The sequence below is a fragment of the Anthonomus grandis genome, chromosome 3 (assembly GCF_022605725.1).
Source record: "Anthonomus grandis grandis chromosome 3, icAntGran1.3, whole genome shotgun sequence".
Classification (NCBI taxonomy): domain Eukaryota; kingdom Metazoa; phylum Arthropoda; class Insecta; order Coleoptera; family Curculionidae; genus Anthonomus; species Anthonomus grandis.
The window spans coordinates 23,562,744-23,583,913 of NC_065548.1; the positions used below are offsets into that span (position 1 = coordinate 23,562,744).

Sequence of the window (21,170 nt, forward strand, 5' to 3'; positions counted from 1 at the left end):
AAACACAAATTTGTGCCATATAAGTATCGACCAGTACAAATATTGTTGCCTGGCAATAACGAAAGAAGACTTGCTTTTTGCAACTGGTTACGTCATGCATATGAAGCTAATGATAATCTTTTAAACCGTATAATTTGAAGCGACGAAGCTAATTTTTCAAACAAAGGTATGTTTAACCGTAAAAATGTACCCTATTGGTCCCAAGAAAATATTTTCCTTACTGATCCCAGCAATCCTCAAATCAATTTAGTATAAACGTTTGGTGCCGCTTAATAGGAAGCCAAGTGATAGGACCTGTGTTTTATGATGGCACTTTGACTAGAAGGAGATATGTTGATCTCATATTATCTGGAGCGCTGGAAGATTACTTGGATAATGTTAACTTGGAGAAACGGCAACAAATCGCAACAAGACGATAAATGGATTGCGACACGTGGCCCGATTCGTTGGCCACCTAGGTCACCAGATCTACCCCCTCTAGATTTTTATTTTTGGGGTTACATAAAAAATGAAGCGTATAAAAAAAAATACAGAACCCTTGAACTTTAAACACATATTAGGCAAATAATTGGATCAATAGATAGAAGATCAGTCTTAAAAGCTACAAGACGTGTGCTTAAGTGTGCTCAGAAATGTATTGAACAAGATGGCGATGTTTTTGCTCATTTATTGTAAATTAATAGTTTTACTTGATGTTATTTATTTCAAAGCCAACTTGCCTAAATTTGATAAAATTATTAATATCGCTATAACTTTGTTATTTTTAGGTTTAGGCTATTAGTGTAAATAAACTTTTTTATTAAGAAAATTATTATTTTTTGATTTATGTAAAAATATACAGGGGATTCTATTTAACAAAAGTACATTTTTCACATTTTCTCGAAAACGCGATGTTCATTTTTTTTCTGTTTTCACTATTTTAATTAACAGAAAAAATCCTACTAGTTTGCTAATTTAACCGACCCTGTATCTTAAATATTAACAAAGATACCAATAGTGCCGACTTAATCGGAGGCACCCTGTATAGAACACAGGCAAGTCCAAGTGGTAATTCGATAGGATCTTGCGTCAGCGAGATTTGAGATCGTTGACAAAAAGACAGAATCACCACGAGCCTTGGTGTAAACGGTCACATTTGATATTCCTAATTTTCAGTAGCAAATACAGTGTGTTTTTAATTTTTATTAGACTTTCATTTAAATCTAAAATTCTAAAATTGTCATTTTGATTTTTTTCCAGATAAAAATAAATACAATACCGCTCAAAAGTATTTGCCCACCATGTATTCTTTTTAATATTTTAAATTAGATACTTTTAAAAATCTTTTTTTTTTGTAAATTGCATATATGCTTAAACAGCATACCTATCAACTATGGTTCGTTGAAAAACACTGAATATTTTAAAATAATCTTGCAAATAACAAACAATGTAGTGAAAATATGAACTTCTTCTAAAAAACTAATTTGTTTACAGCTCGTTTCCGATGAAATTTAAAACATTTAAAGGTGTTTACTCTTCAAGAATTGATTTTGTGTAACATTGGTAAATAATTTCGCTTGCTTATTACAGTGACGAGTCGAAATTCGAGGTTTTTGGAACGAAGAGGCGAGTTGTTGTTCGCCGTTATGCCAATGAAAGGGTCGCTGAGAACTGTATGGTGGCCTCAGTTAAACACGGTGGTGGTTCGGTGATGGTGTGGGGTTGTTTCGGAGGGTCTGCAGTGGGCGATCTAATTAGAATAAAGGGAATTCTTCGAAAAGAGGGTTACAAAACAATTTTAAGTGACGATGTACTTCCTTCTGGTACTCGAATAATTGGGGAAAACTTCATCTTTCAACATCACAATGACCCCAAGCACACGTCGAAATTGTGCAAGCAATATTTAGGTCAATTACAAAGGCAACATCTTCTGAAAGTTATGGTATGGCCCCCACAATCACCGGACCTCAATCCTATCCAATTACTGTGGGATGAACTGGTTAGACGTGCGAAAATCATGCCCCACATCAAAAGAAGACTTCTGGAGGATCATCCAAGAAGAGTGGCATAAGATACCTCAGGAAACTTTAGACAAATTAATTAAAAGACTACCGAAACTCTGTGAAGCTGTTATTAAAAATCGAGGCGGACATGTAGATGAATCCAAAATTTGATTTTCTTAAATTTAATTAATTGAAAAATGTATTGTTTATATTCATTTTGTTATAAATAAACCGTTTCATAAGAATAACTGATGGGTTTATTATTGTTAGTTATAACTTTAAAACAGTCATATGTAGGCAAATACTTTTGAGCGGTAGTGTAGGTACTTTACGTTTTTTAAAGTTTAAACGGTCTGCAAATTTCATAGAACACAGACTCATAACGCCGTCACTACGACCCTGACTCTTTTAATTTTGAGAAAAATCATTGTATAATAAAATTTGGTCATGCAGTAAACGTTTTTCAAAAAACTGTTATTTTTGATTTTAGGTCTGATGAAACACGTATCGTGATTATATGTTGTGTGACAGTGATTTTGTGTTTTCTTTGTTTAAGTCAACTCACAATAATGCTATAGATTTTATACAAACTATACAGTTTGTTAAATTGAATTGATTCGATCAAAACTGATTGAGTAACTCTTAACTGATTAAGGGCGGCAAAAATCAAAGAACTTTAGCGAAAAAGTCTACTGGTACCAGATCGGGCAAACACAGAGGTAACAGTATTTGCTAATAAAACAACTTTATCTTCTGTATGTTTATTTTGCTTCTGAAAAGACAGGATATTCCCATCAAAGAGTTGATATGATTTCTCATATAAAGTAATCACAATGCCTTATTTAAGGCCTAATATAAGGCTTTTAACAATCATGTTAAAAATTTAATCTTAATTAGGGTCGAGCAGTTAACATATCATATTTCTATTGATTGAATTCTTAATTGGTTTAGGGCGGCAAAGATCAAAGTAATTTAACGACAAAGTCCACGATCTGATGAACACTAAGGCCAGTTGGTTGTTGATGTTAGAAAATTGCCTGCATTTCAATTTTGTTTAACTTTTGTTAAACCTAAACTTTGAGGTGAAAACTCAGCAAAGAGTTTGCAATTCAAAGTTTCCTTGGATAATTGATATAACAATGAAATTAAATGATGACCTTATTTTTAAAAGCAGATATGAAGCATTCAACTAACATGTAAGTCAAAGGATTGGCTCTACATAATCATAATCACTAATATTTTGACAGTGTGATATATTTATGTTATATATATATTATGTTAGTATTTTTAATTTAGATAATGCAATATCAACTTATTTAATATTAAAATGTTACAAACAAGTTATGTTAGTTTATGTAAAAAACTATTTATTCATCACAATTGTAATTTTTGATAATTTTTTTTCCGGATTTTGTCTAATTTAATACATGAATTTCTTTTCACAATTTATAAACAACATAGAAAATTATTCTCTTTTAGCCCTGAAAAAGAGGTAAACATATATATCAAGATCGGTGAATTTTCAAGTTTTATTTCTTTTCCTTACCTGCTAGTTCTTCAACCATAAATAAATGAAACTTGAAAGTAGAGCTGGAACTTCTTAACATGACATGATTTAGTTACTTTTACTAAATAATTTTTATTTTTAAGAAAGTTTATTATTCCATCGTTTTTTTAAAAATGTTTTGGAAAGAAACTGACCGAAAAAATTCGTCAAAGAAACTATGAAAAAAAAAGTTCAAATTTTTAATAATTTGGTGGGTAAATAATTTTGACTGAAATGTTATCACATTTAGATGCATTTTTATAGACTAATTATTACAAATTTATTCTCAACAATTTTTTCTTAAATATATTCGTATTGTATAAGCACTTACAGGGTGCCATATTTAGAATACCCGTATTACAATAGCTACTTATTTTTTCACCTATAGATGGCGAAAGTGCTAATATTAGTTATATTTCTCTTTATATTTATTAATTCTAGGTTTCTATTATCGTAATTTTTTTTTCAGTCGAAACGAATTTTATAGTTTAGCTGTTTAGCACATAAAAAATAAATCATCAGTAGAAACAAGAATTGAGACTTAGATCTCTTTGTATATTGCTAAAAAAGAACTTATTGACCAACTTAGTATACAGACTGTTTCAGAACAATAGGATCAAACTTCTAGGGATTATTCAGTGCAACAGTAGAAAACATTTGAGTATAGGGACCCACGTCCAAAAAAGTGTCCCTTCGGCCCTAAGTAACCCCTAGAAGTTTGATCCCATAATTCTGAAACATCCTGTATATGGAATCTAAAAAGCTACAATCTGTCTTTTAAGATTTAAAGAAAAATAATTACTTTAATTATCGCCTTACCTTCCGCAACGCCCATAGAAACGCTACACCGACTGCCTCCTACCGGACCTACAGGAACCATAAGTTGAACAGCGGCACCAGACGGCATCACCACCGTTTCTGTTGTAACACCACTTACACTACCAGAAATGGACGGACTTGCAGTATGAGGAGGCAGTGCAATAGACGGAGGTCTTATACTGTTTGGTGCTACTTCTGTTGGAATACCTGATAATACATAAATTCCAATAAGTAATTTCGTCTTTCTCAGTTCTCCTATATAAGAAATATTTCAATATATTTTCAATATTGTATAGTATTTGCAAAGATATACCGTGAACTTTAATGCCGCAATAAAACCCTTGAACAGCACTTGGATCATGAAACCACCCAAAATGTTCATACTTATGATGGATTCCTCTAGGGTGAAGTACCATTATGTAAAGCAAAATGAAAAACAGAAATCCTTTCTACTTCACAATGTACCACTTTTAAATAATTGTTTAGATTATTATATATTAGTATATATTATTATATATTAGTTATACTTACTATTAAATATTAAGACCTAGCATTTTAAATAGTTGTATACTATGTTTATTATGTATTGTTTCACTATGTGTGATTTATTATCATTTTGTCGTACATTTTAATGTGTTAATCGACATGTTATGACAATATCGTGTAAGTTTTACTTTTATTTTATATCTTTTAAAAATATAAATATAATAAAATTTAAACAACCTTTTTATTTTATGACTGCGTCACGATTAAAAGCACCTCGGTTTTTCATGTTGCTTTGCATGTTCATACTTGTTTTATATTTGACCTTTATTGAGTTTTTTTTTGTCATTATCCTTACATGTAAATGAATGGATTAATCTCGTTTTATTTAAAAATCTCAAATAGATACCGAAAGCAATATTTTAAAGCAGACTGGGCTTTGCGCGGTACACAATGAGTCTCAGTGCATTACAGAAATTGTTTTTTTTTTACTTCTAAAACTAAGCAGGCTTTTAAAAATTCTTAGCGACTCTGTATTGTATTTATACAAAATTCATACTGGAATCAAACTATGGCTAATTGATATTGAAAGATTCTTTGGCATTCAAACAGCTAACATTTAAAATTCTACTACCATGCCTAAAGTACTCACTTTACGCACTCTGCAGAGTTTATAAACTTTGGTGTAAAATCTTTTTTTAGTTAAAAATTAAGTTCAAAATAAAAGTATACGGTTCCAAAGATTTTTTAGAAATGTTCACATTTACAGCCGTAAACCTTGCTATTTGTATTCAAAATGTCCTGGGTTCAAATCCGCTCAATGTTATATACATTTCATTTTTTTTTACAATGTTAGTTGGGTCAGGAATTTGTAAATTTGTTGATTGATTTATAATATTAATGTTTAATATCTTTTACATGAAAAGCTTAAGTATTACACGTTAAAATAATTATAATTTGTTTTGATATTTTTATGATTTTTATAAAAAAGGATTTAATACCCTTGTTACATCAATAATTATTGGTACAACTATTAGGTAATTAAGCTATTTAAATCAAATAAGTAATAAGTGAGTGCTTACCAAATTGGGAAGTCATTGCGTCTTGTAGAAGGCATCTTACGTCATCTGCTGAAGCAAGATCTGCTGGAGTTTGGCCTTCTTGATTTTTTAAGAACGGGTTGGCACCATGAGCCAGCTATTCACGTGAAAAAAGTAATTTAGAATTGAATAGAAAAAAAAGTAATGATTTTATCATAAAATATAGTATATAATATTTAATATAGGCCAGAAACTGAGGGAAGTGCTTATACTTGAGTTTAAAGAAGAAAATTAGTTTAAGAATGTTGACGTTTTGAAATTTTTAATGAATCTTGAATAAACGTGGAAAACTCCCGAAACAGTAAATAATCCATCTTGCAAGTAAATTATATTGTAGTAATCGATATAAATACCATCAATCCAAAGTAGAAAGGGCAAACCCTTTTTTAAAAATCTAATCTATCTATATTATATTTAACAAAACATATCAATATTAACTTGCAATATAATTTTCGTCTAATGCATGTTTGTCTGTAACGTAAATATTACAAACATCTTTCGATAAAACAATACTGAAATCTATATCTATTGGTGTTTCTTCACCTCATTTACATTAAATTTTTCGTACTACAGAACGCCTAAGTCGATGCCAATAAGTGCAATTAAAGCACTTTATTGGCATAAAATTGAATAATACTCTAAAGTCAGAAAGTGAAAGTTATCTCGGAGCGTCAAAAGGTAGTTGCAGTTTTATTAATCACCCTAAAATAATATTGTGCTTTTTTTGTGTGTAATTATGAGTGAAAATACACTTGATTTATCATTAGAAAGGATTATCATAAGGAAATCATTACTAGAGGTGGTATTACACTAACAGTGAAAATAATTCATCTGATTCTAATGCCTGTCATAACATCTAAGCAGAAAGGCAAAGAATGGGTGGTGCAGGTCAATACCGAAATAAAAAGAATGCCATGTTCCTTTTTATGAAATTGTTATTTTAATGTTTATTAGTATATTTTATGTATTAACAAAAATAGTTATTAGTCTTTAGGAAAACATTTATTTTATTAAAACTTTGAAAAAATTATCTTATTTTCTATATTAAGTGACTACCTCTGAGCCCTCCATATTATAAGTAAATATAAATCCCAATCTAACATTGGGTTATACAGGTTAAAAAATTGTTCAAAGGTGTCAAAAGCTGAGAACAACATGACGATAACAAATAATTAAAATAATAATAATATTGACTACTAACAGCGATATGTGTTAAATACATATGAACAATGAAAATATTGATTTAGGACAAAATGGTAAATACTCAGAAACAAATATTTCTTAAAGGTGTTATCAGTCTTAAAACTAAAAATATAAATACTGTAAGGTAAGAAAATTCTAAACATTTATTAAAGAAATCTCCGCAAAATGGGTTGGGTTGATTTATTAAATCTTAATAATATTTTAGTGTGTAAGTCGATTAACTTTCGTTTGTCAAAGGAATCTCTTTAAAGTGGAATTTTAAATAGTCTACAAAATAAAGAATTAAAAGAAGCAAATTTATGTGCATCTATCTCGCCAGTTTAACTTGTACTGAATTATTTTCTGAAGTTGTCTAAACATATTTTTTGTCATCGACGTATCTTTAATAAACTAATATGGATTAATTAAATTCATTTATTGTTGCAAAACGGTAAAAAGATATAAGCAATTTTTCAATTACAACGATGTTACCACAAAAGAGTTTTTTTACGGCAAATGAAATTAATATAGCATAGTGACGAACATTTAGATCTCTAAACTCTGTTGAATTCAACAATTATCTAAAGCTACTTTTTCGTTCTAAAATTAATTGTATCTCTTAAAAGCTCACAGCTTGTAACAACGATAAGATATGATGAAGACTTGTTTGAATGAAACATCCCGTACAAGCTTAAATATGTTTATACAATCGTTGTTTGTAATTTTAATGCCAAACCTAAAAATACCTTTTCTGCCACAAGTTTACCTGCCAAAATACTAGGAACAAAAAAAGGGCCTTACCAGAAGGGCGCATAATTGTGTCCTCCCTTTTTGCGCAGCTTCATGTAGAGGCGTAAATCCCCACTTGTCAGTAGCATTTACCACTGTACAGAACTTTATTAACAGCGCAGCGATATCCAAATGGCCGTAGCTCGAGGCGTTGTGCAGCGGAATTAATCCCCCTTTATCTTGTGCGTTAACGTCTGCTCCGTTTTCCAAAAGATACTCTGCTACTTCCACGTTATTATAGCCAGCTATAAAATTAATTTGAATAGTAAAATAAGTATGTTGAGTTATAGAAGAACTTAATAAAATTATAATGATACTAATAAATAGTCTGTATATCGATATAATATGGTTATAATATATACACTATCAATATTGATAGTGGTCCATTTACATCATACGCAGTGTTGTAATATTTTCTGGAAACTCCTGGGAAAACGTAAAAAGGAGCAACAAGACATGGTCTTGTAAAACTGAAAGATTGATTGGATTCAAAAAACTATTAGCATTTAAACTTGATTCAATTGAAGAGGTTAGATTTACTAAGTATTTGGGGGTTGCTGTTGGCAGGCATCTCAAATAGGATCAACATGTCTTGAAATTGATTGCTATTATCTATAAAATTATATATCGTTTCTATTGCTCATTTTGCATCATATTTCTTGGGGAATAACTAACCCCAGTGTCACTAGAGTTTTTCAGATGCTAAGCAGAGCTTTGAGAAACATCTACATCGGACTCTAGGCACTCTTACAAAAATATGTTTAAAAAGGATAATATTTTAGCTCTTTCCGCCCTTTTGAAAATTTAAATAACTTCAAATCCATGGGCGAAATTCATAATTATAGTACAGATTTTACAGCAATTGCAATTACCATATCACAATTTGTTAAGTACTCGGTCCATGGGTGTGAAGCTCTATAATATCTTAAGCGATGAGTTTTCCTGAGTTTAAAATATATCTATGCTTTCGAGGAATTCCATGGATTTGATATGAGTTTTTCTTAAATCTTTTATTTGTCTTTACTTCAAACTTTGATCAATCATTTTTAAATCAATCATCAACAAATCAATCTTTTTTAAATTAAAAAGATTGATTTTTTTTTTGTTCGAACGTTTAGAACGTGCTCGATTAGAATAGTGCTCCCAAGCTGAAAAGAGAACATGGCGGAACATAAATGGCGACGGCAAAAGGTCCGCAGTTAAATATTTATTATTACCTACCTACCCTATACGAGCTTCGATCCCCTAGAAACAGCGTAAACATTTTAGCACATAGACCCAGGGTATTCGTCGGATGCGTCTGTAACACCACATCTTGAACACTTCTAGTTTTTCCGCAAAGCAGAACTGAAAAAGTATATCATTGTAGTATGAAAATCTTGGTTTTCAGCAACAGGCCACGGATTTTGAAGATGGTACTCATTTTTATAAATGCTGCTTTAACTTTTGGTATATGTTGTCTTATTTCCAAGGTGTGATCCCATTAGGTGTTTATATTAGCTTACTGTAGCTTTCAACTTTTTTAATTGGCTGCTGGTTGATAGTCAGCTATGTGTTTAAGACTGGGCGTTTGCTAATGACCATTTATTTTGTCTTATTTGTGTTTGGGTTTAATTCGTACTTGGATAATTTCAGTTATACATGGCTTGTTTATAGATAAGATATGTTCGGAGTAAACATTAAACTACATAGGGAATAGTATATATCCTTGCCTCACTCCATGCTGTATTGAAATTCCTTCTGTTAAAGGTTGTCTATTTTTATTATGCATTTTGGTTACAGTAAATATTTTGATGATTCTCCTTCTTATTTAATCCTTATCATTTAAGCAGTAATATAAGTTCCACAAAGCATACATACAGATCACAGCTGACGTCTCTGCACCTCTGGAACAAGACCTGTATATCAAAAAGTGTATATCAAATAGGAAGGTCTTAAGTAGATGACTCATAAGGCTTAGAATTCTGTATTCATCACACTTTTTTGCATTTGGCTTCTTTGATAAGGTCACAAAAGTCGGTAAGGTCATTTTAACCAGCTCTGGGGGATTTTTCCAGTATTACAGACACTATTAAATATTTTTGTGAGCCATTTTGTTCCGTTGTTATTTATTAACTTATTAAAAATTCTGAAGAAAAGTTATCAGATCCTATTGTTTTGCCATCTTTGTTTTCTCTTATAGCAGCTCGTACGTCGTTGGTTATAATCAAAGTTCCAGTTATAGTGTGTTTTACTTGTGTTATTGTGTCGTTCATCTCTAAATGTTTCCTTTACATATTTCATCCAAACGTTCTTTTTTTGTTCTACCTCTATTATTAACTTTCCTCAAGCATCAATCAGGCGTCCAACTTGTTTGCCTGCCGCCTCTTTGACCTTTTTGTGGACGTTGAATGAGTCATGCTTTTGTTATAATCGTTGTATTTCCCTCTTAACCATTAATTTTTTGCATTTATAACAGTATTTTAACTTCTTTGTCTATCCTTTTATAAATTGTTATATCCCGGTTTTTAACCTTACATCTTCCTTCCATCATGTCTAATATCTCTTCAGTCATCCATTCATTTCTCTTCAATCTTATTGTTTTTAGGTGCTTGTCAAGTATGTCCCGAGCTATTAAATGTAATTTTTCGAGTTCTTGTCCTGTATTACGGGTATCCTTTTCAGTATTTAGATGTATTTCATGTACTGCTGTGCAATCTGTTTTATGCGATGCGTTTTTTAGTTGTCTTATGTCTTTTTGTTTCTTGTGGACTGGATCTTCTTTAAGTTTATTGTACCAAGGAGTAAATTGTGATCTGACATGATGTCGGCTCCTAGATGTGTCTTGACTGATGTTATAGAATTATGGAATCTTTCGTTAATCATAATGTAATCTATCTGGTTTCATACTAGGTGGTTTGGAGTATCCTTAGGTGATTTCTAGGTATACAGTCTTCTTGGAGGAAGTTTGAGACAGGTTTTGGTGGCAAAAAGGTATTGAACCGCAAAATCAATCAGCCGTTCTCTATGTACACTGCGTTCTCCGAGTCGTAAAGGTCCTATAAGATCCTCAAAATGGCCATTGGCAATTTTGATTATTGCAAAATTCTTAGTATGTTGGTTAAATCGTTATAGAATACTTCAACTATCTCATGTGGGGACATATACCGGTATAATGTGAGAATTAATTGAGATAGTATTAAGCTAGATGAGCAACAGTCTCTCTGATATTGGTATAAAGTTTCTAACGAGTGCGGCAGTTTGTTCATTTAAAATTATACCCACTCCATTTATATGATCGTCGTTGGTATGAAAATACCTTGCATCAGCTTAATATTGAATAGAATTTTATATTTAAAGTTAAATACAAAATTTAAGGATAAAATATTTTCGATACCATTTCTTTAAGATGAAGATACCTTTTCACATGCATATTAGTAACTTGCTTTTATCAAAGTTTACAGAATAGAATACAAGTTGGCTCACTCGGCGCCAGCTCTTTGAAAATCATCGAACAAAGACGCGCCGCTTCTGCAGGTGTGAACTATAAAACGAGTGTGGAGACCGGGGCAATGAAAGCCAAAACTTGGCCATTGATAGTGTTTACCTTGGTGTAGGGGATCGCTGGAAATTCCATAGGCTCCTAATACCAATACACGAGTACATATTTGCATCAATTTACCTGTTTGTACCTATTTGGTCATGAACATATTTGGGATTGTAGGATATAAAACTAGGTATATATGTTATTATTGTAAATGAAACAAAGATAATAATTACAAAGACTGGTTAAAGTTTTATTAAAATAAGTAGGTACAATATAAATGGACGGAGGCTGACCATTTTATTGATATAATAACTTCATTCTAAACATATTTTTTAACCTAATTACGAAATACATCAACTTATATAAAATAATTATTTAGTATGATACATAAGTACTACGAGTATTAACAAATGTTTTAATATGTTGCTTGCTTACATAAACATCTTTACCTTTTTTTTTTAGATTTTTCTTTTTTAATATCGGCATTTATACATTTTAATGTATAATAAATACGCACCCTTATGTATAAACTTAAAAAATAGTCAATGGGAAATTCATTACAGAGATACTTAAAGGTAATGTTAGAAAATAGTTTTTTTAAGATTATAACCAATTGCTTCTTGCGCTGATAATTTATTAAATTCAGCGATAAAAATACTTTCTAATTTTATTATGTACTCAATAATGTCTTTTGGAGGTATGGTTAGACCACCAAATAAGGTATTATTTTCATATGCTTTTAATTTACAATAAAATAACTCTTCATTAAACAGGGCATTTGACTCAGTTGCAAAATTATTGCATATATCACAAGAGTGACGTGAAAGACATCTTTTAAATAAATATCCAGCTACATATACTAAAGCATTTCCTTCTGCGCTTTTTAAATTTACATAATCGTTGGTAAATACGCAAAGAGGATGATGTAGAGGATGTAAATAGTTTATTAGTTTTTGAAAATTAGTACCCTGATCTGATACAACCCCAAAAATATTTAAACCGGTTTTGCGTATCCTTCGGACAGTTTCAAATAAAATATCTTTTAAATGATTAACAGGTGCAGATGTATTTTTACTCTACAGTCAATTACTTTAAAAACAAACTCGTTAAAACCTGGATGTATTACCCATTGTTGCATAAAACGGTTTAATGTAGATCTTGATGGTAGAGGATAAACTGTGGACATTTTTTTGTAAGCTTTTGTACCCAGAAAAAACACACTTAGAGCAAACTGTTTAAATTCATTGGTATACCTGCGTCCTTTTGAATCCTTATTCAGCAATAATATTTGAGTTTTTAACAGAATGCATGTTTCTTCAGAAAAATTTGATTCCAAAAATTTCAGAACGTCATCCATGGTAATTTCTGTTTCAAGGCTTTTTTTGCAAGTGTGGGTAGTAATAGTTTTTTTCTAGTGTTTTTACTGTCTCCTTAAGTAAAACTTTTCTTGGCGTATCTGCTAAAAGTTTTACTGACGCTTGAGTTCCTGCAACTAATTTTGCTAGTTTAGATTATATATTCAATATTATGTATTCAATTTATATGAAAAACTTAACTAATTTATGCCGTTTATAATCAAATCTACGATGGATTTTTAAGGCGCAATATTTTTATTTTGGTATGTTACAAAAACATAACGACTATTTATACGTATTAGTATATTATAGGTATTTTGATTTAAATAAATATCTTACCTTTTAGTAACGGCTGCTTTGGCTTATTTACTTTGAAGGGTCTGAACAATCGCATCAACACTGGCTTTAGGAAAATGTGCATGGTCTACAATATGTCCTATATTCTTTTAATTTAAAATCAATAAAAAATAATTTAATTAGGTATGAATTTATAAAAAAAAACATACCTTTTTGGGTAGGTACTCCAATCGATGGGATAGCATACGAATGAATTCGTCTGTCATCATTAAAATGCAAACTACAAATTCTAATACGGTTATAACCAACCATCCACTGAACAAATATTTCGATTAGACATTTTATTCCCTACACAAGCAATAAAATCCACAACTATTTCTTTTAACTCCACCCTATACACCGAAATATGAGTAAAACTGAAATGAGCTTAGCGCGCTCGGTATATATCGATAAATAAATGTGCACCAGACCTGGTGCACCGGACAGATGGGGAACTGCGGGGTGGATTTTGACAGCCGACCGGAGTGACCCATCTTGTATTCTATTCTCTAAACTTTGCTTTTATACACAAACTTTTTTGAATATCCCAAGACAAATAGTGCAAAAAAACCTTTACAGACACAAAATGTAAAAAGAATAATTTACAGCATAAACTTTAGTTTATTTAGCTTCAAAGTTATGTAATATAGTTCCATACACTATTAGAGAGATTCAAAACAAAGAAATTTAGAAAAAAATGCGAAGAGTATATTTATACAAATACGGAAGTTAAACATAAGAAACTCGGGATACTAATAATTATATTAGTCTACTACTTGGAAAAATATTTACTTCTTTATTTTATAAAAAGAAATCTTTTTCTATAAATAACACATAGAGATTTAACATTCATGTATAACGTTTCTGTTTTTTTATAAGGCTATAGTAGGTACAGTTTATTAAAAAAAATTTCTCCACTGACTAGGACTTAAGGACTTGCGTTTCTTTAATGAAAATAGTTTGGATGCATTTTCCAGCGGCTTACGGTCATTCAAATAAAAAATAAATAATCTTAGACTTTAACCTATGTTCCTTGGCTAGTGGTTTTAGCCTTGTTAATGATTGTTTTTTCAGAGTTTTATCTTGGTATATTTTTTCTTTTTGTAATTCTAGTATTATATTTATATTTGTATTGTTATATTATCTAGTATTTTGTATTATCTATTATTGTTTTTGTAAACTGTCTCTGCCGTATATTGAAATAAATGGATAAATAAAATTTGTGTTTATATTATTTTGAATAAATTGAATAATGAATTATACTGAGGATGTAAAGGCCGAGCTATCAGCTTCCCACATCAAAAAAAGGGAAGCTGTTGCAGTAGAATATGATTACATTAATGCCTATTATAATATCTAATAATATTAAGATTATTAACAAGATATTATAAAAATAAAAATCACATTAACATAAAATGATTAAGTTGTAAAACAGACCAGGAAATAAAACAAAAAAGCAGATAGAAAAAGAACATAATTATAACGCAAGAATAAAGAGAACTGATGAAGTCATAGACATTCGTTGATTAAAAAAATGCTTTAAATCTAATTGGAAGTCTATGTGTACATATTAAACCATCTGAAATCACGTAACTTACCAGCTAAATGCAAGGGTGTAGAGTTTCGGCCCTGCGCATCCCTACAATTAATATTTTCAGGCGTGACGAGCCTTTGCAGTCTTTGTAAGTTTCCTTTTTTGGCAGCGTCGAGCAAAGCCGCATTGCCTCGTAATAAATCAGCCACATCTTGGTCATCTTCCCTTACAAGATCCAGTGGTGTGTGCCCATCGCGATTTTTCTTGCTAGGATCAGCCCCATGCTAAAAAATCTCCTTTAGTTAGGTTTGTGAAATATAAAATGTTTTCTTTTAACCTTTAAAAGCAGTTTAACAATTTCGTATTTTCCTTTCGCAGCCGCCTCGTGCAACGGAGTAAATTTCCACAAATCGGCCACGTTAACGCTGGCTCCATGTTTGACTAAGAGTTCTGTCACCTCGTAGTGGCCATACGAGCATGCGTTATGAAGAGGAACTAAACCACTAAGAGGCAAATTTTTAATATAATATTGATAGTGGTTAACATCGCTTCTTACCCTTTATCTTTGGCATGAACGTCTGCACCCTGTCTCAAGAGGAAATCGACAACCGGTACTCTATTATAACCCGCTGCAAAATGTAAAGGAGTCGAATGTCTGCCATCCAGGTCTCTGCAAAAAAGTATTCATTCAAATTTGAAATTATGTATATGAAATTTCCTGATGTTCCAACAGTTGGTATGTTCAGCAACTGCTTATATCCTAAACATTTCTCAGATCATTCTTTATCAACAATATTTGTAAACATTAACATTAGAAACGAAATATGGTGATAGAAGACCTAAAAATATGAACATTTAATGTTTGACATTGCAAGAATAATGTTAATATATTTTTTCCATGCGAAATTATTGAACCGATGGGGCTCTACGTGAAGGAAACCCTAAATGAATTATATACATTACGTCAAAATACTTTAAATATATAATAATTAACTCTTATTATGGCAGATATTATTATCAATTTAATATTATTAAGAAATCTCTATGATGATCAGGTATTTTTAAAACACAACAAATCTAGACAGCAAGGAATATTGTTTTCCATAATTAAATTTGTTATCTGAAGTAATCTATTCTATCTCGAAAAAACTACTTATTTTTATCAAAATGTTAGTAAGGTAAGGTCCATTTTATGCGTCTCAAAAAGTGTAAGCCGTATTTTGTGGCTCAGAGAATCTTCAATCTGGCTTCTCTTTTCATCTTGGAGACGTACCTTTAATTTTTTAGTCCTACACAACAGCCAGTGACTCACTATGACTTAATTTATACTTATTACTTTTACGTAACAAAAAAATCACTAGTATATAAAGGTCGCAAAGTATTTAATCCTCTGCCGATTTGAAATTCATTAAAATTCAATGAATTTTGAGGTTGTGTCATTTTTTATTTATATAAATTTCTACCTATGCTGTATCTCTTATTTACTGTAAATAATGTTAAAAGTTTTTGCAATAGTAGACATATTATATTTTAAACCAAAGTTTTTTAGTGTGTTATCTTATTCAACTATTTTAATTATTGGCAATTAATAAAAATAATTTTCTGTCATGTTATATTAACAAAGAATAATATAAATATTATCAACTTTAAAAATAGTTAAAATTGTTTGTTATCGTAGCTAGATGTCTTATGTAGATCAAACAGTAAAATATGCTATTGTATTTTTCATTTTGCTTATTATTTCCCTATTTTAATTACTTTACTATTTATAAGGTGTACGAAATAAATAAATAAATAATGTATTTTAGCTAAGTGGATGTTAGGAAGATATTCTTTGTTATTAAAATTACAGCATTAATGCACTTTCTGAATTTGAATGTATCATGAAAATTAACAATACCAATAACTCTTTTATACAATATAAAATATTCTAGTTATAATATATGACTTACCGACAATTTACGATATGCGGATAAGTACCGAGGTATCTCTGAACCTGATCCAGATCTCCCGCTTTAGCCGCCTCCAAGAGTTGACCCTCTATGTCCGCTGGTATTGCTGGTGGATCTAAAATTATATTTTCTTTTTTTTCACATTTGCTAAAAGTAATCCGCTAAGAACATTTTATTTAATTACAAGGGTTATCCTGGGTTTTATTAATTTAAATTATTAAGGTCTTAGATTAAAATTTGAAGTCAAGCAAGTTATTACATAATATACTTCTAACAGATCTAAATACACCCTTCCATAGTTTTTGAACGAGATTTTTTGAAAATTAATTTTTAAAAGCCAGATAATTATTTTTGTTTTAATTTTATTAATAACCTCGAATAATAGCACAATGTTAAAAAAAAACTGACATTTTATCTGATTACTGTTATATTTTTACTTGCTAATAGACCTTTACATCTATCTCATGATGATGTAAAGGTTAAGTGTCATGTATGTAATCTTATTTTTTTATTTAATAAAATAAAATTGACGACCGGAACTTGATTTTTCCCATTCTTCAAAATAAGGACCATTAAACATTGGAGGATTGTTTAATGGTCCTTATCGAACCCTTCCGATTAAAAAATCTAAGGTTAAGATCCATAAAAGTTAAGGATTAGATTCTTGAGAATTATACAGGGTGTTTCAGAACTATGGGATCAAACTTCTAGGGGTTGTTCAGTGCAACAGTAGAATCCATTTGAGTATAGGAACCCATGTCCGGAAATGTGTCACTACGCCAATACGGCCCTAAGACGCGTTTAAATTTAGAAAAAATATTAATTACCTAAAGAGGATCTGATGCATTTATTTTTACCTTTTGTATATGATACCACAACAATGTCTTCCTCCAACCTCAATACACCGATTTAAACGCCGCACATGATTTCGGCGGACTACACTAAAAATTTGATCCTCGTTTTGAATGATTTCAAATGCTGCTGTTATTCGTCGAATTAAGTCTAGCTCTGATTCTACTGGAGTTTCGTAGACTAAAGACTTTACATGTCCCCACAAGAAAAAATCGAGCGACGTTAAATCGGGTGACCTAGGAGGCCAAGAAACTGCTCCACCTCTGGCAATCCAACGGTGCCCAAACCGCTGAGCCAAATACTCGCGTACTTGTACAGCAAAGTGAGCCGGCACTCCATCATGCTGAAACCACATTTGCTGTCTAACGTTTAGTGGAACATTTTCAAGGAGTTCTGGGAGACACAGATAAATAGGTAAACACAGGGAAACACAGATAAATAGGTCCTGTTAACCGTTCCGATAGAAGGTATGGCCCAATTAAATAATCATCAACAATGCCTGCCCATACGTTGACAGACCAACGATTCTGATGTTTTCTTGAAAAAATTGCATAAGTATTTTCTTCGTCCCAAACATGGCTATTCCTACTATTAAAAATACCGTCTCTTGTGAAAGAGGCTTCATCGGTCCACAAAACATATCGTAAAAAATTTGGTTGTGCAATGATGTGATCCAGAAGCCATCGACAAAATTGAACTCTAGGATGATAATCGCCTGCAGTCATACCTTGAACTTTCTGGAAGTGGTAAGTGAAGTTGGTGCTCGTGTAGTACCCGCCAGACAGAAGCGTTACTCGTATTCATATTCTTAGCGACGTCACGTGTGATATTTGATAGTTCATCGGCAACTCGCTGAAGCACCTCTTCTTCAAATTCGACCGTTTTTACGGTTCGACCAATAGCAGTATCATGCATCTTGGTCTTAAACATGCCTGTCTCAGCGAACCGCCGATGAACCGCAATAAACTTTTGTATCCAGGATGCTGTCGTTCGGGATAACGTTCATGATACAACCGCGATGCTGCTCGTGCATTGCAGTTTGTTGCTCCGTATGCGAAATGCATATCTGCCAATTCTTGATTGGTAAAGTTTTCCATTAGCAATAAATGTTTAAAATATAAATAAATAAATGTAAAAAAAATTGTAAGCTATAAAATTTTTAAACATGACATTGAGAATTGAAATTGATAAGCGTTGATTTTAAACAATTGTTATGGTATCATGTACACAAGGTAAAAATAAATGCAGCAGATCCTATTTAGATAATTAACGTTTTTTATAAATTTTAACGCATCTTGGGGCTGTAGTGGCGTAATGACGCATTACCTATACTCAAATGGAATCTTCTGTTGCACTGAACAACCCCCAGAAGTTTAATCCCATAGTTCTGAAACACCCTGTATAGAAAATAGATAAAGAGATAAGGGTTTTTACTTATTCCCAATAAAAGATAAGGACAAGACCTAAGCTATGGAACATTGTTAAAATTCCGAAAATTTTCATTATTATTAAGTATTTTGTTGTGCTTACATCGACGTAACGATAATTTCTATTATATTAAGGTACTGCTTGTCTCGTATTAGTATGTCCTGAATAGTAAAATTATCTCTTATTTTATAAATACCTCAGAGTCATAAATATAACATGGAGACGAAATCCATATTGTCCTATACACAAAAAAATGGCTCAAACACCATGGAAAATATGGCCCTATGTGCAGCAAAGTTTTAAATTTTTTTTTATTCAGAATGTATTTATTAGGTGACTTCCATCAAGGATAATTAAGAAGTAGATTAGTGGAAATTGTAAAATAAAGTTTTGTGGAAAGATTTTGGAAGAGTTATGTCCAATACCTTGACTCGAATAATTTGAAAAAACATATTTTGCAAATGTCAATCCTATTCTAAGTTTGAAGTAATGATTTAGAGAGAAAGAGTTGATGCTAGCGGTGTCTTTGTTACTCAAAAACGGGCAGTCCGAGTCTCTCTATCATTAGTCCAGTCGTTCCATCCAAAATTAGGCATAATAACATAATGGTGTAGTTGTGATTCAATTGCATTTCGACAGCAAAAAAAATCTGGTAATCGAATTTAAAAAAATGCCACCAAGAATTTCGAGCGGAGCATGTTTTTACCGTAAGAAAGATTCAACTTCATATTTTTTATTATGAAACTGTTCCTACATAGTGTATAAATACATGTTCCACAAACGTGACCATAAAAATCGCCGTTATTTGCAAAATGCAGTAAAAAATTTAGGTATTACAAGGTATAGGTACTTTTTGAAGATATTCTCAACCAGTCGGTTACAATAAAAACAGCTGGCAAAAAAACATGGCAGGAATGCTTTGATAGCGGTGTTAAGAAAGGCGGTAAAGTCAATTGTTTATTATTGCAAAAATAAATGTTGGAATCAAAAGATGTCATTTACGAGAAGCTATTGCAGAAGTCAGATTCATGAAAACGAAAAAAAAAACACCAAAGCAAGCATCATAACAATTAAAAAACGAAAAACTCTTTGACACATCAAGATTGTATATTTATGAATGTCTTATGTTTTCCACAAAAACCTAAATAAATTTTCTGAATTTGAGTCACCACCAATCAATAACAGATATTTAGGACTGAATAAAAACTAGTTACTTAAAAATAGAAGAGAATTATTGATATAATCTTTGATTTAAAAATCAAAATTTTTGATTTTTTCAACTTCATTGTCATATTTTCCTATTTTTAAAGCAACTGCATTTCAGCTGCAGCTAATACCACTGATACCACCATAAGCTGTACTATTTCAATAACCATAAATTACACATTTGTAGTTAAAAGTATCTAGTCTAGTAGAATAATGATGTTGGCTCTGATTTACCTAGGATAGGAAAGGTAGGATCTAAATAGTAAAATAATATTACTTTCTATGAAACACTACCCGTATACTAAAAAGCGCCTTGATAGAAACTGTATTTCCCTAACTCTGTGCACTGCTAAGCATTTTTTTTATATTAATTATTTTTAAATCATGAATGTACACAAGCGGTTTAAGCCATACTAACCAAAAAATTCATGCTAAATAAATAAAGTATAAGTAACAAATTAAAGACAAAAATGTACCTTCCAAAAGCTTGCGAATATTTTCCGTAGCTACTTGGACCGCCGAGTATCCTTGCAGAGAAACTATCGTCGTATCCACATTATGCGTCACAAGAATTCTACAAGCCTGAACGTTATCTTCTCTGGCGCATCTGTGAAGGGCCGTTTGACCCAGACCATCAAGTGCATTAACCTTTGCCCCATTTCTCAATAAAATTTCCATGAGATCATAATATGAGTTATCGGTAGCGATATGAAGCGGTGTTAAGAATTCCTTGTTTTTTTCGTTCACCGGAGCTCCTTTCCGCATTAAAGTTTCTAAAATCTTTAAAGAGAAATACATTTTATTCATTATTTTAAAAGCCCGTTCTTCTTAAAACGGCCAATTTTATTGGATTTATTGATATAATCAAGGAAATAAAATAGACTGTCGATAATCTTTTAGAAATTAAAAAATATCAATTTTTAAATGTTGTTCAAGTTTTCAAAAATCTGAAAAAATTTTTACAACAAAACTTGAAGGAATTTGAAAAATTTCGAGGCATGTTCTGAAAATATCCTGAGAATGAATTAAACATAATTCGAAACATTGGCAAGGTACTAATAGTTTTTTTTTAGCATTTAA

The 21,170-nt window shown here is 31.3% G+C and overlaps 1 protein-coding gene across 1 annotated transcript in view; it reads right to left on the reverse strand.

Moving 5' to 3' along the window:
• The window catches only part of LOC126733909 (poly [ADP-ribose] polymerase tankyrase), a 68,721-nt gene that overhangs the window by 16,301 nt on the left and 31,250 nt on the right, over nucleotides 1–21,170 (reverse strand). The window contains exons 8-15 of the mRNA XM_050437365.1: nucleotides 20,567–20,870; nucleotides 16,605–16,719; nucleotides 15,209–15,322; nucleotides 14,990–15,155; nucleotides 14,717–14,936; nucleotides 7,914–8,146; nucleotides 5,913–6,027; nucleotides 4,348–4,554 (exon numbers count right to left, since the gene is read on the reverse strand). Of these exons, the coding sequence (XP_050293322.1) occupies nucleotides 4,348–4,554; nucleotides 5,913–6,027; nucleotides 7,914–8,146; nucleotides 14,717–14,936; nucleotides 14,990–15,155; nucleotides 15,209–15,322; nucleotides 16,605–16,719; nucleotides 20,567–20,870 (1,474 nt within the window). The remainder of the gene's footprint in view (nucleotides 1–4,347; nucleotides 4,555–5,912; nucleotides 6,028–7,913; nucleotides 8,147–14,716; nucleotides 14,937–14,989; nucleotides 15,156–15,208; nucleotides 15,323–16,604; nucleotides 16,720–20,566; nucleotides 20,871–21,170) is intronic.